This window comes from Haliotis cracherodii, unplaced genomic scaffold (genome assembly GCF_022045235.1).
Source record: "Haliotis cracherodii isolate W230 unplaced genomic scaffold, xgHalCrac1.p SCAF_8, whole genome shotgun sequence".
NCBI lineage: Eukaryota > Metazoa > Mollusca > Gastropoda > Lepetellida > Haliotidae > Haliotis > Haliotis cracherodii.
Window position 1 is genome coordinate 4,245,976 of NW_027266341.1, and position 24,833 is coordinate 4,270,808.

General features: G+C 41.1%; 1 protein-coding gene across 3 annotated transcripts in view; it reads right to left on the reverse strand.

Moving 5' to 3' along the window:
* Window positions 1-10,641: 10,641 nt before the first annotated feature.
* The window catches only part of LOC139449813 (uncharacterized), a 139,019-nt gene continuing 124,827 nt past the window's right edge, over window positions 10,642-24,833 (reverse strand). For all 3 annotated transcript variants that reach the window (XM_071231352.1, XM_071231350.1, XM_071231351.1), the window contains exons 5-9: window positions 15,168-15,438; window positions 13,964-14,193; window positions 13,294-13,403; window positions 12,773-12,922; window positions 10,642-12,281 (exon numbers count right to left, since the gene is read on the reverse strand). In XM_071231352.1, coding sequence (XP_071087453.1) covers window positions 12,062-12,281; window positions 12,773-12,922; window positions 13,294-13,403; window positions 13,964-14,193; window positions 15,168-15,438 — 981 coding nt within the window. In that variant the 3' untranslated portion in view covers window positions 10,642-12,061. The remainder of the gene's footprint in view (window positions 12,282-12,772; window positions 12,923-13,293; window positions 13,404-13,963; window positions 14,194-15,167; window positions 15,439-24,833) is intronic.

Genomic DNA, 24,833 nt, shown 5'->3' on the forward strand with positions numbered 1-24,833 from the left:
TCTGGTTTAAAGTCGGTTGAACAGTGCCGTTAATTCACTGTTTGTTGTTTAACGCCGCACTCAGACATATTCGAGCTCTCTGACGGCGGTCTGTAAATAATCGAGTCTGGACCAGACAATCCAGTGATTGACATCTTGAGCATCGATCCACACAGTTTGGATACGATGACATGCATCAACCAAGTCAACCAAGTCAGGTAGCATTTTTATGTCAATTCGGCAAACTTTTTTTGACTGCCGCTTCCTCACAATGTCCTTCACACTGCTGTGGGCACGGTGGCCAAGTCAGCTAAGGCGCCGCCATTTGCTGTGCAGAGTCGCGTCCCTTTGGCACCCCAGAAACCTATGATTGTGGGTTCGAATCCTGGTTCGCCCCGATTATGATTCTAGCTTTGTCAGGACCATACCCGTGCTCGTGGGTTTCACCAAAATAGTAAACGTCTGAGACCTACATCAATTCGGGCTGTCCTCCCACTTTAAGCTGACACGTCGTGATATAACTAAAATACTGTTCAGAGCGGCGCTGTACCCAACTCACTCACTTTACACTGCTCGTAGCTTGGGCATGTATTGTTTATTAGCCATGTCAAGGATCAATGTCAAAGTTGTCTTGCAATAGACATGCGCTTCCTCAAACGGAAGTGATGTCATTATACCGGAAATTATTAAGATGGTTGGAGGAATGGGACTTTCCGTTTTAAAGTCACACTGCATTCAATCTGAATTGACGCCATTTAACATGGAGGGGGTTGTAACTTTCTTATTAATGTAGCTAGGAGGATAGGGGTTGCTTGTTTAAAATTGTACAGCATTGGGCGTGTGCAATTATAAGACTGAAAGTGATGCCATCGGAGAGTTAAATCCTTTAGGTACCTTCTCAGGGTAGCTAGAGGCAAGGTGAGGCGATATGGGTTCAAGATTATCGCACTTATGTAGCGACGTGCATGCATGCATGCCGCAGTGTAACACGAATACCCCACTCAGACACAGTATACTGACTCCGAGCCAACCAGTCCCTGTTTTAGCCCCTTAATGACCCATTCTGCTATGCACTCGGCAATCAGATCTTTAAAAAAGTGTTGATGCAGAGTATCAAGTATATAGAGCAGTCTGGACGGTACACAAGGTGTACACAGTTATGTGTCGATGAACCCATTACACTATAAACTGGTAATTGTGCTTAATTTCCGGTGGGAAGTAGATCGCGGTAATACAGTTTAATCCTTAAAACTTGATAATTATTGAACATTACAACAATAAACTGTACTCAACTGACGGATAAAGACTGGCCTGATAACGCTGAGTTACTAATTATGATTCTGGACACCTAAGCAGAGTACGATGTAATCAGACATCTCCCCTAACATCAAAAGTTGGAATAGATAAACTAAAACGGAACCTCGAAGAACTAATAGCGAACCTTGTTTAGCCTGGTCTTCCAGGACATATAATGTGGAATGGTTAAGTATAAAACTTCAAAAACTATACACGTGATACAACTGTGAACGTTGATATATTTAATTATGAACAAACGGTAAAAGGTATCGGCAGTTAATAAACAAGATGGTAATTGATGAAGAGAGCCGCGGAAGGATGTCACGTCACAGTGCAACGAGCCATGGGGCCTGCGTGTCGTTCCACACAGCGATCTAAGCCCTGAGACGATCGTATCTCCCATATTTAAGAACAGACTTACGACATTTGTAGGTCAAAGACCACTTAGTAGAACGGTTCCTGCAGCTGCTTGGACCACTTGCACAAAACTATGGTAAGTCAATGTCAGATGTGGCTCTTGGTTAGTTGTTTAACCCCACACCCAGCAATATTCCAGCTATATGACGGCGGTCTGTAAATAATCCAGTCTGGACCAGACAATCCAGTGATTGACATCATGAGCATCGATCCACACAAATGGGATCAATGACATGCATCAGCCGAGTCAGCGAGGCTGAACGACCGATCTGGTTAGTCGTCTATTACGACAAGCACAGTCGCCTTTTACGGCAAACTTTGATAGCTAAAGACATATTCTTCCCCGTATCTTCACGGGTGTCAATGTCAGAGGATTGGAGCTACAATCGTCGTAGCTGTGGTCGCTTTGTGCTGACCTGCACGTGTGAACCGTACTGATAGAGACTACGTCAAAGATCAAGATTATCACACATAATTTATGATAATAAATATGTATGCTTCGCTATGGCCATTTTGTCACCATAAAACATCCTGTTTCCCGTAGTTGAAATTTCCCACCCCGGAACAAATAAGATCAAAAGATAAATTTGTCAAACAATACATGTGTGTCAAAAGTACTTTGTTACAAATCAAAGGTATTATTTGATTAGATAAAGATATTTCTTTTATCCCGAGGGATATAGCTGATTAGTTATGAACTCAAAGTTACGTTTGATTAAATAAACATCGCAGCTCGGAGTGAACTTGTGCTATCCATGCTAACTCGTGTAGGGCGGTCGGGTAGCCTAGTGGTTAAAGCGTTCGCTCGTCACACCGAAGACCAGGGTTCGATTCCCGACATGGGTACAATGTGTGATGCCCATTTGTGGTGTCCCCCCGCCGTGATATTGCTGGAATATTGCTAAAAGCGGCGTAAAACCATACTCACTCACTAAGTCGTGTAAATGGATTACAGAGGACTGGTGGAACCTACTTGTTTTTGGCACAGGCAGTTAGCGTCCAGAAAGAAAAATATATGTTCATGAGCAGATATGACTATTGTCGTTAAGTACATGTATTTATGATAATTTCATTATTTGTGAGACACACGTTCATCGGAATGTGAAATCCAATCCAGATTCTCAGTCGTGTCGAGAAAACACTTCGACCAATAGCCTACCAAGCCTAGGCAATAACCAATAAGTTTATCATCCCCACCCACCTCGCTTCGGTTCAACCCCATTCTGACTACAACCCATTTTGCCTACAGAAAATAATGTAGGCAAATTGGGAAATCTGTTTCATCCCTATTTATGTAAATGGACTGAATCACTATTGTTTGACTCATTTTTAAAAATATCTGTTGCCCAATCAAGTCAGGCTTGTGCTGTTACAGCTTACTTCACATCAATATATTTTCCCCAGCTACCCCCAGAAGACGAATATGTCAATGTTTGTTTAGGTCTTTGTTTATTTGATGAAATACACCATAAACAATGTACGTACATATAGTCGTATAACATATGCAATCTGCTTGTGAAATATATCCGTTGCCGGTTAATGTTCTCGAACAGTCTTTTTAAAAAGTTAACATAAATATGACAGAAGTAGAAATAAAAAAAAGACTGTCGCCTCACATTATCAAAACATTGCTTGATAATGTAATGATTATTGCTGCCTCAGCTGTTTTCCGCCTGTAACGACGGAGGTACAGTGAACCGGCTATCTTATTGGGGAAATGGATGCCAAGTTCTGTTTCTGTATACAGGACGAAACTAATAATACATCATAACATGTTGTATTCCGCAATAATTCCGAATGTTACGTAGTGATGTCCTTTGCATATGTGTAAAACTGGGATTCCAGATTAACCATATCCGGACTGACGCTGTTTACTCTATGTGCCACGAAATTAAGGTTTATGAACCGAATCACTGTAAAATTCGAAACTATCAAAACGTAGGTCTTAAACTTTCTCAGAATTGAGGAGCTCAATCTTATCTAGCCATGTTTCAGATAATGTTTTCGTTCCTCACGCCGTCTCAAGATACGCTGATTTATATTCTTTAAAGGCCAGGTTGTGCATGGATCCAAGGGGCATAACTCCCCAAGGTCAAATTTCACAGGATCAAACCAAACGTTCTCTTGCACGTGCGGCACGAGGACCACGCACACGTCACACACGTTCGCTGGCAATCTGATAAGTGTTTTGAGTAAGCCCAGGTTAACATCGATAATCTGTAATCGCTTCAGTTCGTTCAGATTACGCTAGGGGGCGCTGTGAATGTCACAAAGGTCAAGAATTAACCTTGACTTTTACATTTGGCTGATGCGATATCTGCTTTCCTTGGTTTGGCAGCGATATCCCAATGCTTCTCCAATGTAATTGCCTTTAAATGATACCCATTCCGGCAAAAGATAATTTTTTCACCGTTTCGTATACATAGCACCTTGCTGTATAGAATGTGTTATTTCCAATTAAACCTACCTTTCAGTGGCAGTGTAAGTAAGATTAGTTTATACTTGGTTAAGAGCAATGCTCTGAAAAATGTGTTTAGGTATTGAAAGCCTTTAGAAATGTGTTTAAGTCCAACACGGAATGAAGGTGTCACGTACCTTTTCTAAATGTTTTTGGGACTTAACGCGTGAATAGGGGGCTACGGGTAGACCAGTCGTCTGATGCGCCGCAATTCGCTGTGCAGAGTTGCGTCCCTTGGGTACGCCAGAAACCTATGGTTGTGGGTTCGAATCCCGGTTCGCCCCGATTATGTTTCCAGGTTTGTCAGCACCATACCCGGGCTCGTGGGATTCACCGAAGTGGTAAACGTCTGACACCTGCATGACTTCGGGCTTTCCTCCCACATCAAGCTGACACGCCGCGATATAACTGGAATACTGTTAAAAGCGGCGTTAAACCCAACCCACTCACTCACTAGCAAGTGAATAAACACAAACTCTCAATAATGTTAACATGTTTAGATTTTTTAAAACATACTGATGACAAAATTGATTCTGTTTTGAGTTCAATTTGTATGAGGACAATAACACTTTAAAAAGGATTAGGATCTATCAATTATATGTTGTACGATGATCGTTATGATGATTACAACGTATGTTAATTAATAACATGTCCTTATGATTTGTGATGGTGCTTTCCATTTACGTCACGCTCACAAATATTTCATCATGTGAAGATCAGGGTAAGAATGGGCTTTCAGCAACAATGCTTGTCGTAAGAGGCGACAAACGGGATCGGATGGTCAGGTTCGCTGACTTGGTTGATGCATGCCATTATATCAATAACTGGATTGTCTCGTCCAGACTCGATTATTTACAGAACGTCGTTGTATAGCTAGAGCAAGCCCTTCAGTCATGCCAGATGCGGATCCAACATTAGACTAATAGCATCAAGGACGTACAACATAACCTCAGGTCTGACACACAGTTGAAGGACTCTATGAAATATTGTGGCGTGGTACCCCCATTGAAAGGAGTCGGTACCACGGGTATGCCAGAGTTTAAAACAACACTCAAGGAACTCATATGTCCCTTTTGTCATTGCAAGCAGAAATACTCCCAGCTGCACAAACGAATCTTGTCAAATGTGCTGTTTTGTCCAACGGAACGAAATATCTAGTCCATCGCTTCTCTACCAAGAATATTATTCTTGGTGATGCGAAGTTACTTTACACAAGCCGAGCTGCCTGGCTCCCATCCAGTCAGAGAACTCTGACCAGCGTCGTACCCATGGCCATTTTATACAGGGTAGCCTATCCACCCATCCAAGAAACATACATATATGAAGGACGTCAAACGCTATCTCTATGTGGCATCCATGACCAGAGATGGCCTACAAGGGAACATATCATCATACTGCGTGACGTTCTTGCGTTCTTGACGGCTTGTTGACACCCTGGAGTTGTGAATCTTATCGGTTGACCCTGTCCCCATCTTCCCGAGGCAAGTGAGTTTTTTTTTTGTTTTGTTTTTTTTTGCAAGTGAGTTAACTGACTATAAAAAAGTTACCACAGTTAACTCTCGTGCCTCGGGAAGATGCCCTGTCACTGGCATCATATCTCTGGTTAATGAGAGAGATGCCGAGTTACGGATTCTTTCAGACTGATAAACAATAAACGCGAATAACTATGTGTTTTTTTGGCTATTTCTTGGAAGGGAGGTAACGAGTGGTATGACGCTATTGGGAAACCCCACTGGCGTCCGATTTACTGTTTTTCGTCTTCTATATATTTAAGAATTTCCAAGAATGATGCTATTGCATGTGAGGTGAAATGGGATTTAAAGTCGCTTTCAAGATTATTACTTATTATAGAGCGATGTTCATGCATGTGTGTGTGTGTGTGTGTGTGTGTGTGTATCCGGACTTATGCCGATTTTATAGTGCTAGCCCACTGAGATAGCATGCTGCAGTTTAACATGAATACCCTAGTCAGACACAGTATGCTGACCCCGAGCCGACCAGTCCTTGTTTCAGCCCTTTAATGCCGAGCGCCAGGCAGGGTAACAACAAGTACATTCTTTTGGTTTGGCGCGGCCAGGGATCGAACCTCCAAACCTCCGCTCTGCGGGCAGACTCTCTATCCACTATACCACGGAGGCGGTCTCATTGAGTTAAGAAGTGATTGAGGTTAATACGTCCTGGCTGCTTTTACACAATGGACACACCTTTGTTGAGGTTGAGGTTGAGGTTCCTTTCGGGTTAGATAACTGACGGGTAGTGAAGTCTTGAAGTGACAGTTCTCATGATGTTGACTCTTCGGACGTACGGATCCCGCCCAGAAGAGACGTCAACGCCTGATCTTCGGTGTAATAGAGGATGACGTTCTTGAAGGTAACTCTGTGCCATCACGCTGTTCTTGGTGGAGCAACTGGAGCCATGTGAGAACGATGAAGTTCTCGAGCGGAGGAGTCAGTCCTTTGTCTTCCTCAATGTTGTTGCCATGATGTGTTATACCTCCGTACAGACGCAGGAGATGATCTTCCACACATGTTGACACGCTCTAAGTCCTCTGGCTTTTCATCGGGTTGAAGTTGGATATCACTGTCAGGAAAAGGCCCATCTGACGATTGGAATCCGTAGTGGAGAAGTATAGTCTGCCAGATATTCTCAATGGCAGGGGAGGTTTCTGCTGGTTCAACTCCCCCGCCGTCATCGACGAAGCGTCGTAGCGGTGTACCACGAGTTCTCTTGCCCTATGTTGCGGTAGCAACGAGAAAGGGATCCAGCGAGAGTGTATACACTAATTTTTGTCTCCAATTTTCAAAGGGATAGACCATCCCAGTCTTCGTCAAACACCACTGCTTAGGAGCGCGAGGTGTGTTAACCCTGCTGTCTGTCGAACGATGATACAATCAGTGTCAGTTTCCCATACAATATGAGGCGGACTGATTGCTCATGTGTCTATGTCGACGGGGGCACGATCAAAGCTGCCACCAGGCTAGTTAGGAAAGGTACAACAAAAACAACCCCTTCGAATATAGAGACATATATAATATCGTAACATACAAACATGGCGGCCGGAACAGGCCGTTGCTGAGCAACCATAATGTTTTCCTTAAACTAATACTCTACAACCATATTGTCTTTAAAACCCAATGAGCTAACGAGCCCTTTTTAAGAGACACTATCCTCTACTACCATTTTTTCATATCAGTAACAGGCTGCCTAATAACGGCCTCAAACAATAGAAATGTTCTCCGTCACCGCCGTATTAGAGGCGCCATGGCTACTGCATTTGTAAAGAATTAGAGTATGCTGTAGACAGAATAATTGTAAAAAGTAACAGCGACTCTATGATAACGCAATGCACCATGGTTTAAATGCGTTCCACAGTGTGTGTTTCTAAACGTGTTAAGTATTGACTGCTACTTGAACGAAACTTCACATTGCCAAGTGGATATTTCCGAGTGTACGAAGCACTCCTGACAGTCCTGCACTTCGTATTAAGCAATACCGCCAAGACGAACCAAACACAACAACATGTTTGTTTTCGAAGTTATGTTAATTAAAAACATTTTCAGAATTGGACATCTTGTTTTCACTGGTGATCCGGTGTAGAATAGGCCTTCAGCAACCCATGCTTGTCGTAAAAGGCAACTCTGCATGTGGTAAGAGGCGACTAACGGGATCGGGTGGTCAGGCTCACTGACTTGGTTGATGCATGTCATTTTATCCCAATTGCGTAGATCGATGCTCCTGATGTCAGTCACTGGATTGTCTGATCCAGACTCGATTTATTTACAGACCGCCATCATATAGCTGGAATATTGCTGAGTGCGGCGTTAAACAACATGATACAAGCAAACAAACATCAATATCATTATGTCAATCACTGTACTCTCTTCGTCACAATAATTACATAATTACCTTTGTCTACACCGTTACCCACAACGCGTGACTTGGTCTGTTAAAGTTGCTGCGTAGATCGTCGCTTATGCTTTCCACAAATGGTGTGTGGAAAGCAGCTCTCATTATTTACAGGTCGTGAACCAATATTCACTCACTCACTCACTCGTAAGCTGTCCTTTGCCAACTGTAAATCTCAAATAGATTCGTTTTTTAAGTCCACCCTGTTACACAAGCAGGCTAAGTAGGTCTCACCTTTATTACATGCTCACTTTTTATCTTGTTTTTTTCCAAATCATTACGATTAAATTTATTACCCCTCATGACGTCATGTCCAGCTAACCCGTACGTCAGTTAATCCGGACTTAAGCTGGCTTATACTGTTTCCCGTGTTTTGAGCTGAAATAATTTGTGTCCGATCCATCTCACTTTCACAGTGATATACATGTATGTTATAACAAACTGTTGGTAACCACGGCCCAGTTGTCTAATGCGCCGCAATTCGATTTAGCTGGAATACTGTTAAAGGCGGCCTTAAACCTAACTCACTCACTCAACCATACGTCATCACGGTCTAATTTCGTTCACGTGCCTGTCACATGACGCAAGTTGAACCTTTATACATGTTCACGTTTTTCTTCAAATGGGTATATTTACTTAAACCCCAGGGCCCTGAACATTTATTAGTATCAAATACCTAGAGTTCATTACTCGCGACTGAGGATATGAAAGATGACAATCAAATGGTGTAAAATCACTACACCACTTCTGCCCGAGGTGTGGATAGCGGAATAAGCCGAGTGGATCCGAATGCCACCAGCAGTTGTCAACAGGAAGACAGGAAGTGCTGCCACCTGTTGTCAGTATAACTAGCGCGTGAACCATCAGCGGTCTTACCCCAGCCTTATTATGATTTATAGAAATAACTGATCCAGTAACGCGTGTTTCGTTTGACACTGCGCATTGCAGATAAAACGCCGATACAAAATTATCTCCCCTGATAACCTCTTGACACACTAAGATAGGAAAACACATAAAAAATTAATTATCTCTTCTCATTGCAAATGACGGAGAAAATGTGTTCTGATATTATCTGCACGTTGATGCCCGAATCTCACCTTGCAGTGAGCTGGAAACCTGACTCGGCAGGCGTCGTGATGGACATGCCTTGACGATTCATGTGGGTACATTCTAATTAATCAAGTGCATATGCACTACTACTACTACTACTACTACTACTACTACTACTACTACTACTACTAGATCGCCTCCGTGGTCTTGTGGTAGTGCGTCCGCCCGGAGAGCGGAAGGTCCGGGATTCGATCCCCGGCCGCGTCATACCTAAAGACGTTAAAAGATGGTACTTGTTGTTACCCTGTCTTGTACTCGGCATTAAGGGGCTAAAACAAGGACTGGTCGGCTCGGAGTCAGTGTACTGTGTCTGAGTGGGGTATTCATGTTAAACTGCGGCATGGTATCTCAGTGAGCTAGCACTATAAATCGGCATCAGTCCGGACTAGTACAAGCAGCCACACAAACACACACACGTACATCCACGTCGCTATATAAGTGCAATAATCTTGGACGCGACGTTAAACCCCATTTCACCAAACCTCACCTCACTCCTACTAATATAGTATACTTGTAAAGCGCATAACTCCACACGCAATAAATGCTCGAAAAGCTACCTTATTTTTAACACGGCCATTGGATCAGTGTGCTCAGCTCCCTTGGGAGTGTCCAACCCAAGCTGCATGAGGGGCTAGAAGGTGAACAGTCACATTACCATCTCATCCTAGCGGGTAGCCATTCACTACTGGACGAACAAAGGCATATTTCGAACAAAGTCTCATGCCCACGAAACAAACACATGTGCACGTGTTTCAGTGTGGGGCGGGATCGGGGACCGAATCCCCAAACCCGAAGCCCCGGAGTTAAGCCAGCGAACACGGTCCCCCATGTAAGGACGCTAAGCGACCAACTTTACTTTAGCCCACCGGATTTGTGACCTGTGCTCTGTGCACAGGATCATCTCACCATTGGACCCATCGCATTATTTCAAGGACCATGGTTTTCTCTTACATGAAGCCTACACCCTGCAACATTAAGTTTGGTAGGGTACGCGCTCCTGTATCACGGCCCCATCCCTACCCCCCCCCCCCCCCCCCTCACTCATCCACTCAACAACAACTATATACCCATGCTGTGTAAGGTTACACGATTACCCGTCCTTCAGGATTGAGGGGGGCACGGGTGGCCCAGTCGTCTAAGGCGCCGCGATTCGCTGTGCAGAGTTGCGTCCCCTGGATACGCCAGAAACCTATGGTTGTGGGTTCGAATCCCGGTTCGCCCCGATTATGTTTCTAGGTTTGTCAGCATCATACCCGTGCTCGTGGGTTTCACCGAAGAGGTAAACGTCTTAGACCTGCATCACTTCGGGCTTTCCTCCCACATTAAGCTGACACGCCGCGATATAACTGAAATACTGTTAAAAGCGGCGTTAAATACAACTCACACACACACACACACACACACACACACTCAGGATTGAGAAGTTCCACTGAACATTGTCCCGAAGTAAACAAGCTTTGTAAGACTTTGTTAGGATTAATTTTATTTTAATTGACAACAACAAGAATAAGTTTACAAGAATATCAGCACCACATAAAATGTTCATAAATGCAATAGAACAGAATGCTGCTGTTCCGGTGTCATGTTGTCGCTCTTCTTGCGGTTAATTTCACACATCACTCAACATTCATACTCTCTCCATCGTTAAACTGAGAAAATATATTCAATAAATATAATATCTATACATCACAGACACCATCGTCATCGTAACGGCGCCATTTTAATGTCCTACTGCTACCCCCCCTACAAAAGAAACGCATGTGTGGTTTGACGGAGATTCATTCTGTGTCTCCTGCAAGGTTTAAAGGCGATACGTGGGACAGGTGTGTGTGTTTCGAAGATTACAAAACTTGCGTTTGATCATGAAAATTTTAATGATCTGAGTCAACCGAGGTTACCACATTTCTTGAGGGTCATGGCGGTTACTCTGAGATAAAATAACGTCAACGTAACGTTTTTTTTGTTTGGATTCTGGCAGGTCGTAATCGATTATGTTACGGACAGCCTTTGCAGATATGTGACGTAAACTACTGAGCCCAAAGTCGGGAACCTGATGCTTTTGATTCACCATCTTGAAGTCCAATAACAGCATCATTTCTCACATTATTATTGAGCCTTAGCGTGACGATTTTCAAAATTCACTTCGTTAGCTGAGTGATTTGTGAAAACGACAAATGCCAAATCCCATGACTTGCACGTGAAAACTGCTTTCAGTTTCCCAAGAAAACGAATCATGCACATGTCAGAGGTCATCGATATTAACTCTATCGAAGACAATAAAACCTCTTTGTGGCACTTTATCAGTAAAGACGGGCAACTTTATTTCATGTAACACTGCAACATGGAAAACATCAATCCACGTACTGTACTGATGAAAATAACGTTACCACCTACGCGTTTCCTATTGTGGAGAGTATATTTCTTTGAATGACTGTCATCACAGGTGACAGTGTTATGGCACTTCCATGAAATGACAATTGTAACGTTTACGTTGCAGCAGTTGCAGATGGGTAAGAACGATAATTGAATTTGAAATTCAAGGGTAATCTTTCTGTACGACAATCTGGCGAGTCATTCTCATAGTCCTGATTTCGTCACAGCTTTTTGTTATACAGCATATTTCATATACACTTATATACAGATACCTCCCTTTGTCTTGAGTACTGTATAGGTAAGTCGGTGTTTGGAGCTTGGGAGAGTGCACATTATGTTGGGCGTGCGATGGCGTCATATAAATCTATGATACATATATCTCTGCACTTGTTTCCTGTCACGTGACGATACAAGGTGAAGGTCACGTCGGCTACGTGTCGCTGAATACGTATAAGTTTCAGGGTGGAGGGAGAGGTAGAGATTGTTTCCATGGCTACAGATTACCATGACAACACAGTATGACTATTTCCCAGCTTTTTCTTGACCTTTCCTAAGTTTTTTATCCTTGTTTCTCCCCTTCTTGTGCCGTAAGTGTCGAACATGTCGATCCGTTTGTCTCTCTATCGAAGCCTCGAATGGAGATCCTATATCATCATTTTGAATCGACGGACAGTGCCCCGATTGCACGTGTAATGTCCCATGCGTGCAAACTGGTTTTAGACATGTTTTTGCTTTAATACACCTGAAAATAAAGATTGCATTTAATTTTTGTATAAAAACGCAAAGCGCTTTTTCACAGGGATTGTTCACTTTTCTCGGTAATGGATAAGCCGTAACTATTAGCTAAATGAATTGTGTAGATGCTATACAATCTAAATAGACTTTTTTAAGCAAGAATTTCACACAATTTGGTTGTGGTTAGATCCTCATTTATTTACTGTGAACTACGATTATAACGAACTCAAAGGGACCACTAATGTTAGTTCGTAATATCCGTAGGTCGTTATAAGCATATACACAGCATATATGCAACAAATGGTCGGGACTAAAAAATAAGTTCGTTATATCGGTCAGTTCGTTATAAGCGTGTTCGTTATAAACGTAGTTTACTGTAACTAAATTAACAATCGCCTTCTTAATTCTAATTCAATTCGCACTCGGTAACAAATACTTACTCAAAGTCAGACAGGTTTGCAAAGGATTGAATAATTTTTAATTCATTAAGATGCTTACGCTAAGTCTCTTTCCTGTAGAGGTATGAAGCCATCTTTGATGCTCTGACAGACGTAATTGTTTTCATCGGCTGATTGCTCACAGTCGCATGTACACTGAACCCCTTTACGCATCATCATGAAGGGGAAGGGGCACTTGTATTTGTCACAACTGAAATGAGATAATAAAACGTAAATATAAATATTTATATTTTATTGATGCTATGGTCACTTTCATATATCCTGAATAAGGTCGTTTAGATTCGAATCTCTTTCGATGTCTTTTTGAACACAAAATCACGTCTGATGTTTGAAAATATTGATAACGCGCTTTAATTGTGGGTGAGCATAGTTTGAGTCTTGTTAAACGCCACTCTCAGTAATCTTCTAATAATTTGACGGCGAATCGAATCTGGACCAGACACCAAAGTGATTGATATCATGAGCAACGATCATCGCCGTCGGGGTGCGGTAATATGCAATCAGCCAATTCACCGAACCTGACCACCTTTAGGTCGCCTCATAGGACATATGTCTACCTACTTGGGGAGGCCTTGCTTCTCCTTACAGGCGCATTCTGTATGGTTGATAAAGTTCTTTTTCTCCACCATATTTTTGTCGGGAAGGGTATTGTCCCCAATCAGTTGTACGACCTGTCGTTAACAAAAATGATAAAATACAGTTTTGATAACAGAATAAATGTGAACAATAAGTCTTACATTATCAAAACATACAATTATTTTGTTTAATCTATATTTGTTATTTCAATAAGTTCCTTACAATAAAATTCAAATATGTCAAACTGAAGACTGTATTGATTCTGTTTAAAAAAAACTCAACACTTTTCAATCAAAACCTTGTTATTTCCTTAACTGACCCTGGAAAATAATGAGCTATAGATGAAGATAGTTCTTTTGTTATTTGTTACGCTTTTATAGATCCATCAATAAAGTTAAGGGCTATGCGTATTACGCTTGTCGTAAATGGTAAATATTTAAATGTAACAATCCATCACGTTTTCAAAATTATGGATTTAACTGTACGGAGGAAACAGTACCAGCTATTCTGTGTCTGGAGAGATACGTATTTGAAAGAGATGCAGGTTTCAGGCAATAGGGTGGAATTAGGTGGAACCCACGAGCACGGGTATGGTTCTACGACTGGGCCACCCGGCGTCCCACACGAGAGGGAGAGGTTCGATTTACTGACTTACAATGAAGGATTTTTCGATGACTTCTATCCTGATAGGTCCACATTCCCTGTTCGTGGAGCCACAACACCCGGAGACGTTCTTACAGCGGTGTACAACAGTGCATTGTGGGAAGTAGACTCGGTGTTTGTTTTCTTCGTCTATGACGTTGACAATCTCTGGCTGAGGCGTCTTACACTCCCCAAGAGGGCTGTTGGCCATTTCCTCAATATGATACATCGCTTCCGAAAGCTCTAGAAATATAGAAACATAAGAAGATGTAAATCAACACCAATAGCTTGGAAACATACCATTTAATACATATTAAACGAATTTGGATTGGCTGCTAGAAATAATATTCAAACAGTAGAAACAATTAGAAATATGTACTTAGCCATACCCGTTAGTCCGAAGCCCCGTTTATCTGAAACCTCGTTAGTCCGAAACCTCCTTAGTACGAAACCCCATTATTCCGAAAACCGGTTTGACTGAAACCCCGTTAGTCTGAAACCCCGTTTGACTGAAACCCCGTTAGTCCGAAACCCCGTTAGTCCGAAACCCCGTTAGTCCGAAACCCGGTTAGACTGAAACCTGTTAGTCCGAAACCCCGTTTGTCAGCAACTCCGTTATTTTGAAGACATCCTAACCCAGACGACCTTGTTGCAGTTGGGAACATCATTGTACATATTTATACAACGTTACCTTGCACCAACGATACGTTATTAGTTGAGGTGAAATGTTGTTTAACGTCGCGTTCAAGATTATTGCACTTTTATAGCGACATGCATGCACGTGTGTGCAGCTGCTTGTATTAGTCCGGACTTTATAGTGCTAGCCCACTGAGATACCATGCCGCAGTTTAATATTGGATACCCTACTCATTCATAGTATGCTGACATGCCCCTTTATGTTAATCACTATGCAGGGTACCATCTTTTTGCGTCTATTGGTATGACGCAGGCAGGGGGTCGAACCCCGGCCTTCTGCTATCCAAAGCTAGTGTCGGGATCGGTAGAATAGCCTACCATTTATCGAGATACTCAATCTATGAGACACTCGTTATTAAAGACAACATATTGAGGGACATCACAATATGGAATACACTTTTGTATGATGCATCTTTAAGGTTCGTATTCATCATGCTATTCTTATGCTGCACAAAGTTCCCTCGGGAAAATAACGTGGCATCTCATCATATCTCATTGCAAAATATTTGGTTCATTTGTACCTTCATCAAGCCGATCCTGCTCTTCATCCATGTGCATATCATCCTCATCCACTCCCCATGATTCTTCGTCATCAAATTCCTCATTGAAATCTCTACTCTTCTTCTCAGCTCCTAGAAATTTCTGTATAGTCCGGGCGTTCACAATTTCATCTATCAACTCATTCGATAAATCTTTCTTATTCAGGAATATACGTAAAAAGTCATAGTAATTTTTTGTATGCTGTAATTGTCTTTTTAATTCACTTAAAGGCACTGGTTGTAGGTGAACTCCCTGAAAATAAATGGAATCATAATTAGATTTTGTAGAGTATGATTATAGAATGGATGATAAACCATGATTAAACATCAAGTCAATCATTTCTTTGGAGTGAGTGAGTGAGTGAGTGAGGTAGTTAGGTAAGTAGTGGTAACCAATGACAAAGAAGCTCCAAAATACAATTTTGCCAATTCACAAACACATGCACTTCAGTAGTAGGAATAAATGTGCCAGGACAACCGAATATCATCTACTGATTGCCAAGGTGTTTTACTTGTAAGAGGCGGCTAACGTGATCGGGTGATCCCAGTTGCGTAGATCGATGCTCGTGATGTCAATCACTGGATTGTCTAGTCCAGATTTGATTATCTACAGACCGCCGTCATATAGCTGTAATATTGCTGAGGGCGGCGTAAAACAACAAACAGACTAACGAACAATACGTGAAAGGGAAGAAGAGCAGGACGTCCCCGTCAATTGCAAGTCTATCGACAGATGTGACAGCAACAACCGTTACAACATTAAGTGCGGGAATGTCTTGAATTTCAGGACAATCTCCTGGGAAGTGACACGGAATTCCTCCTTATAACCTGCTAACATATCAATTTATTATACTGTCACATCCAGGAACTGTCGGTAGCGATTTAAATCAGTGACATTTTTACGACATTATATAGCCGGAATTAGGGACGTTTTACGACAGAAATGCCACTTACAACAAAAGCAAAAGACTGAAAATGACATTTGGGGTTAAGTCTGAAAGGGATGCTTTCTGGAGGAAGATGAATAACAAATACTGCCGTGCTTGATTTTTGCCATTCAGACAGAGACAGAAATAAACGCCATGTTGTATATATATTTGTTGTAAGGTTATCACTTATAACACGAGGCGCGCGGCAGGGGAAGGCTGTGATATCTTGGGCTAATTTGCTGGGTCAGAGTGACATTGATGACGGAGAGGGAAGCAGGGGGGCTGACTACCCTCGCAAACGTCCACTGCATATATTGTATCTTTATAACGAAAAGGTTTAGTCTTGAGGATCATCTTGCCAGCGTGTGATAAACTCTATTCTTGAAATGACCTGACCCGTGCGGCATCCCCTTCGATTCTTGTTTTATTGCCAGAGTGTTGCTAGTGTTGAATCTTAATACGGTATCGTACAATTGGATTGCCTGCTCCATCACTTGATTGAGTGGTCAACACTCGATTGTTTACAGGCCGATGTCGCATGGCAGGAGTACCGTTGTGCGGCGTCAGGCAGCAAACAAACACTAACAAGATGTACTTTTTTTTTAGCACATTGTGTGGATGGCGGGTGCTGCCGGTAGAGCAGGCCACGCTTACCCTTTTCATGAACACCCGGTGTCATCACTGATTTTGAGTGATCCATTCATATCATCTACCACTAGTTTGCCTTTTACTCCGCGTGGAATCTGTTCCAGCAGAACATCGAGACTGGTTATCCCCTGACGTTGACGTTATATTATCATACATTATATTGTCCTCCTCCTCCTCCTCCTCCTACTACTACTACTACTACTGCTACTGCTACTGCTACTGCTACTACTACTGCCACTACTGCTACTACTACTACTACTGCTACTACTGCTACTACTACTACTACTACTACCACTACTACTACTACTGATACTACTACTGCTACTACCACTACTACTGCTACTACTACTACTGCTACTACTACTACTACTACTGTTACTACTGCTACTGCTACTACTTCTACTACTGGTACTACACCTACTACTACTACTGCTACCACTACTACTACTACTGCTACTACTACTTCTGCTACTGCTACTGCTACTACTACTTGTGCCAATACCACTACTACTGCTACTAATACTACTGCTACTACTACTACTACTACTACTGTCAACAATAATCAGTTCTACTACCACTACTACTGCTACAACTACCACGGCTACCAATCTACCACTACTACTACATCTACAACTGATGGTGCTGCTTCTACTACTACTACTACTACTTCTACCACCACCACTACTATTGCTACTACTACTACTACTACTACTACTACTACTACTACTACTACTACTACCATGTAAATCTGACTTAACAGCCACACAATAACATACCTACATATACCGTTTAAATCCCTGCCTGACGTGACAGCCCCACAATGACATACCTACATTTACTGCGTACATCTCTGCCTGACGTAACAGCCCCACAATAACATGCCTACATTTATCATGTAAATCTCTGCCTGATGTAACAGGCCCACAATAACATGCCCACATTTATCATGTAAATCTCCGCCTGACGTAACAGTCCCACAATAATATGCCTACATTTATCATGTAAATCTCTGACGTAACAGCCTCACGATAGCATACCTACATTTATCATGTAAATGTCTGTTTGACGTAACAGCCTAACAAAAACACACCTACATTTATCATGTAAATGTAAGCGTGACGTAACAGCCCCACAATAACACACCTACATTTATCATGTAAATATAAGCGTGACGTAACAGCTTCACAATAACACACCTACATTTATCATGTAAATATAAGCGTGACATGACAGCCTCACAATAACACACCTACATTTATCATGTAAATATAAGCGTGACGTAACAGCTTCACATTAACAAACCTACATTTATCATGTAAATATAAGCGTGACGTAACAGCCTCACAATAACACACCTACATTTATCATGTAAATATAAGCGTGACGTAACAGCTTCACAATAACACTCCTACATTTATCATGTAAATATAAGCGTGACGTAATAGCATCACAATAACACACCTACATTTATCATGTAAATAAAAGCGTGACGTAACAGCTTCACAATAACACTCCTACATTTATCATGTAAATATAAGCGTGACGTAACAGCCCCACAATAACACACCTACATTTATCATGTAAATATAAGCGTGACGTAACAGCATCACAATAACACACCTACATTTATCATGTAAATATAAGCGTGACGTAACAGTCCCACAATAACATGCCTACATTTATCATGTAAATCTCTGACGTAACAGCCTCACAATAACACACCTACATTTATCATGTGAATATAAGCGTGACGTAACAGTCCCACAATAAAATGCCTACATTTATCATGTAAATCTCTGACGTAACAGCCTCACGATAGCATACCTACATTTATCATGTAAATGTAAGCGTGACGTAGTAATGTCACAACAGTCCTTTGGCAAGGTGACTTGTTTCAGGAAGAGGGTCACGCTGACCTGTCACACATACTGTGACGTTACTGACGGAACAGGGGGAGAAGCGTTATGAAGCGTTCAGGTGGAAACATGCAGGGCCGCATTCCATCGACTCACGCGGAATTCATGAGCACGTTCTATATATAGTTAAACTTTAAATATCCCTTGAAGAATGAAATAGCTGTGGGCGCTTTTATAAGACGTTTTCGTGCGCTTCAGCATGCCACAAGGAATTATAAGGCCAGATACTGCGTTTTGAACTGAACTCAGTGAAGCAATTACTTCTCTGTATGTTAAATGTTAAGCTCGAAAGCGAGAGAATGTAATTCAACTTGGCTTAGTTATCCTATTACAATAATTCCGGGGAGGAATAGGACCTCAGTTGATATGATTTTCGTAGGAACCGATACACAGGAGGAAGTGATCAGGTTCGGTGGCTAGGCTAATTTCGCATCATCGAGTTCGGATGGTGTGGATCGTTGCTCATGTTTTGGTCAATGGTCTGTCTAACTGAGGTTGGTTTGTTTGTTTGTTGTTTCACCTCAGCAATATTCCAGCTATATGAGGGCGGTCTGTAAATAATCGAGTCTGGACCAGACAATCCAGTGATTGAAACTGGACTTTTATAGTCAGTTAACTCACTTGCCTCGGGAAGATGCCCCCATCCAACTACTAACACGACTAGCATTACTACCTCTACCACTCCTCCTCCTACTACTACTACCACTACTATTGATGGAGCTGCTCTTACTACTCCTACCACTCTTCAGTTAACCCATCAGTTAAACTAATTTATCCCTGCTTGAAATGTAATGAATAAAGATGTGACAAACTGACAACGATAACTGTAAATGAACTAAATTTACCAAACACACGAAGTGTAGCCAGTTTTTGAAAAGAGTGAAATGCATAAAAAATATTATGCTTGAAAAGTATTTGAAATAGTTATATTCTGAAATAATCATACTTAGATAATCTCTTGTATACTTGTGTGTCGACATAACGTGTGAGTCTTCATACACGTAGCTATAGGGAAAAAAGAAAAATGACGCAACTGTTTCAGCCTGTAACGTACTAATATGCTTCAGTGATTACACTGGCGATATGATCGGTAGACAGCCTGGGCGAAAAGAGGTACAGCTCGAGACGGCGTCAAGAGATTTTCTATCCGGATTTTAATTATAAAGCACCAGGTGTGCGTCCACATAAAGACATTTTTGCATTTACATATCATCTTTGGTATGATAATAACAGCGTAAGGCGTGATAAAGGATGTTTTCACATTTGCTTATTTTATGTCATGGGGGTGTGTTGGGGGTTCGACCAATCAGAGATGAGAATATGAAGGAGCGGCAGGATATGCCAATGCTGATTATATACATGTAGTAACATAAGCAGTGACGAAGCAAGTCCATAGAACAATTTAACTGTTTATATGTGCGCCACCAATGTAAATCTGTATGCTGCATGACATTCATTGTGCATTTGTTCTGTTATTCAATACATTTTATGACTGGAATGTAAATAGTTGGAGAAAACTCTTGTTATGAGAACCTCACGGGTTGTTTACATGTCACGGATGAAAGGTATGTTGTAAAGACGTCAGTAAGTAAATATTCACGTCAGATGGTTATATTTGTTATCAAATATGATGGATGTGGAATACAATACAAAATAAATGAAAAGCAACGAACTAAGTAATCCACCCTGTCTTAACCCTGTGTTTTCGTGATTAGTCACCGCCCTCCTGCCTCGTGTAGTACTCTGTGGTAATACACTGTCTCAGAGGACCGGTAACAATGTTTCGCCTTTCAGCATCACATTGATGGATGATTTATGAAACGTCTTGTTTATCATAAAACTTCATTCATGGATAAACATTAGGGATTCATGTGGGTTTTTTTCATCCATCGTTTACATGATTCTTTCACTATGGTATGCACTTTGTAAGGAGAACACTGATATTAATGAGTAGCGGATGTTTTGAAACACGTGGGGTAAAACGGTTGTAAACAGATAATGTTGACTTTTTTAGACTGTTAACGCTGTGAGAGGCCTCTTCCATATTTATGAGTCACATTTGCCTTCTCAATTGTATTTTGATGTTTGATGTTTAAGTGGCGCATTAGAGATATATTCAACTTTTGAATTTGAAAAGAGTTGATTTATTTAATTGAATAAAATGGAGTATTTAGTTGTTTTTGCATGTCTCGTTATCTGAACCCGAGCTTAATTTTGGATGAAATATTTGCGCCTAAAGTGACTATACCAGTATTAGGCCTGGGCTTAATATGTGCAATTCCAGTAAGTGAATTCTTGGCTCTGATCCATGCACATGTGGGCCATGTATCAGTTTATGCATGACACAAACGATTTGGAGTTGAAATTATGAGCAGCAATACAGCTATTTAAACTTTTACTTTCCATAGAAAACCCTACATTTTATATGTAATACGCAGTTCCGTATCACACCACAGGCAGAAGAAATCTTGAACTGCGTTAAACGTCCATTATCAAAATAGTGCTGATATTGTGGTGGGATGTAGGGAGATTCAGTAATCTACGTTTCCTGTACATGTCTCTGTTGAACCAGGTTATACAAGATTCAATTGCCTATCTTAATCTAAGTGCCCCACACAGGACTCTAATTCGATTACCCGGTGCCTCGTTCGCAGAGGGAAATACTTTGATACCGAAAATGAATGTTTAGTCAAGTATTATCGTGAAGTCTGCCTTACTGTCTGTTTCACGTGTGTCTCTATGGCAACACACATATCTTATCTCCCTCTGGTGGTAAAATAAAGTTCATTTACACCGAAAATCTCTTTTCCGTGCTTATTGTAAGTTTAGCTGTGTTAGATGTTTTATGTTTTTGTACCTCGAGAATTTCACCCATTATAATTACATAACCACAGATTCAATGTCCGTGCATACTAGCAAACACATGCTACTGTTCATCATTTAAAGGTGCACTTCCCACCATCTTTTAAGCTGGGGTTGCCCTGTCCTGTTCCACGCACACTTGAATCTGTTCGTTTAATAATCGAGACTGATTATTCTCTGGCGCTGACGTTTTATATTATATTAAAATACAGATAAGTTCCTTCAATATGCAACAAAAGACTTAAATTACAGCGACAAATGCAGGCACATGTGAGGTTCATTGTACATTTACAACCGTTACAAATGCTTGTGAGGAATGTTAGCATGTACCAACTAACTTTAAGGATTCATTTTTAAAGCTTGGCAAGACTTTTAAAAAGGTAGGTGTATCTGCTGAGCATGCATAAGAAGGTATATCTTCAGATCAGTAAAAGATCGTTTAACAACAAACAACCCAAAGAGGCAATCCAAACTGAGACTTACACGTATATTGACCACAGTCCCGGGCCATGAGGTCAGACCTGAGGAACCTTAAGTTCCCTATTTCTCTACGAATTTATTAACATACAGAATATATTTCAAGCCAAAGCTACCTATCAACCCCCATATAAGTTTTTTTTTTTTATGGTTCTTCCTGGTTCACAATTTCCTTATTACACGATAATCATCAATACTAAGTAATTACAACGTGATAAGGAGACCCTTCCATCGTCCTATCTGGGGGCAAATCATATTAGCTCTCCACATCAGTGTACACTCGAGCTCGCAGCGTAACATAGTATACTGAGTTTATAGTTCAATCAACTGTCTTCATGAGCTACCGGAAACACCCCTCGCCCCCGCACTCAGGTATTTTCGGATCAAAGGCTAATTCAGTGTTTATTCTAGCCAGAATTCGAAGCTGACTTTATTCATGGAACAACTGGCAGGTTTGGTTTTGGGTTGCCCTATAATCGGTATATCGATGCTGCTATGAATATAGCGTTTTACCTTGGTATAGATTCCTCGCAAAGTACGACAAGTAAAAAATCACGGGAAAAACAAGTTCACTATTTGATAAGAAAAGTAAGGAAGTAGCTTGTCTTAGGTTACAGATTCTTTGTAATTACGAACAAACCGTGCATCTTACTTCGAGTATGCTATTCATTTCCTGGAATGCGCAAATAGATTCAGCAAGCGTTGATTTTGTAAATATTTTACTTCTGGCTAACGATGCCGTGGCATGGAACTTCATCTTGTAACCTTGAAACGTGTTACAAGAATCTTCTACAACTTGAGACGCATCCAAAATGCAAATTGTTTTACGTTGAGGAGCAACATCTTTTGTTTACTCCTGCTGTGCTGTGTATGGTAAATAAGATATGCAGTGACATATTCTTATCTTGAAGGTGAATCATTCAATGAGAATGTTTCGATTCGAGGCGCTTTTTTAACTTAAGAGCAATGCCATCTTAGAGGCATACCATGACGTAAGGCTAATATAGATACATTAGGTCAATATCTAAATCAAAGGTCAATACCTATAACCATAGCGGTAATGTCAAGACGTCGTTCAGCATCAATATGTAAGGTCACTATTAATATGTAAGGTCACTATTAATATGTAAGGTCATTACTAATATGTAAGGTGAGTGAGTGAGTATGGTTTTACGCCGTTTTTAGCAATGTTCAAGCCATATCACGGCGGAGGACACCAGAAATGGGCTTCACACATTGTACCCATGTCGGGAATCGAACCTGGGTCTTCATCGTGACGAGCTAACGCTTTAACCACTAGGCTACCCGACCGCCCTTAATATGTAGGGTTGATATTAATAATATGTAAGATCAATATCAACACTTAACTAAGGTCTATATTTTTGCGTTATAAGGACATTACCATATGTTGACAATATCAATCTGTACACATGTGTACTATATATAAACTGTACCGCAAATAAACAAAACATAAGGGGAAAACGGAAATGGGTGTTTGAACTTCCAATTAAATTGAACATTCGTGTACCTGTCTGTGAGCTAGCTATCCGGCATATTTATATACTTTTGCCTTAGAAACATATAAACATTTCACGTATATCGAATAGCACGTTGATAATGTTAAGATCAAACAGGTTAGGTGGGGTAAATGGGGTTTAACGTCGCGTTCAAGATTATTGCACTTATATGTCTGTTTGTGTGTGCACTAGTCATAGTACTAGACTAATGCCGATTTTATAGTGCTAACCCTCTGAGATACCATGCCGCAGTTAAACATGAATACCCGCTCAGACACAGTATACTGACTCCGAGCCATCCAGTCCTTGATTTAGCACCTTAACGCCGAGCGCCAGACACGGTAACAGCAAGTACCATCTTTTAACGTCTTTTGGTATGACGCGGACGGGGATCGAAATAGACTACGGAGGCGGTCGAAGATCAAACAGGCTGATATTGATCAACGTGTTCGCCCACATCCTGATGCGGTTATGAATAGCTCGTCAACTACAATGGGTGAATAGAAATGACACATCCCAAGGTGTGGACTGTATTGCGCCTGTGACGATAGGTAAATATGTTCCTATCAGATGGGTGTGACATTTTAAACACAGTGTAGGTTATACTCATTTACATAAGGAAGAAAGAAAACTACTCCATTCTTTTTAAACTGCATCTATATAAAGCTTAAATCGATCACGAGGGTGTGTTGACGTCAGTTAAATGTCATTATGTGAATAATCTTTAATACTATCAGAAACTGGTTTTGTCGAGGTGTATTGAAAGTTTGTAAACCGTGTATCAAGGCGTCTTTCAAAACTAAGTGCATTTGAATCTATCACGCCGAAATGGGGCCAAATTCACACTCGCATAGTTCAGAACTGGACTGTATGAAACTACAATGAACTTTCCATTTTTTATTGAAGGTGACATGTTGGCAATAAAATATATGAATTTAATTTTTTTTAAATCATTTTATTATTATTATATTAAACCTCGTACATTAATCAATTTATCCTCAACGTCAACAGCAGCAACGAGAGCTAAGTCAACATCATGAGCTGGGAACGTCTCAGGCAAACCCTCTATCACTTTCACAGAAACCGGAAACAAAAATGTTGATCAAAGTCCCGCGCATGTTCAAACGTGGTTGCAGAAACGCCATCTTGATAAAAGAAAGCTAATCAGTAAGGATGACTAAGTAAACTGAAATGATAATCCCATCCGCTGTCATGGAAACCTATCAAAACAAAATCAAAAACGAACTTCACCACCTGTCTTTTTCTAAGATAAGACGGAAGCAAATTCCTTTTCCCGGA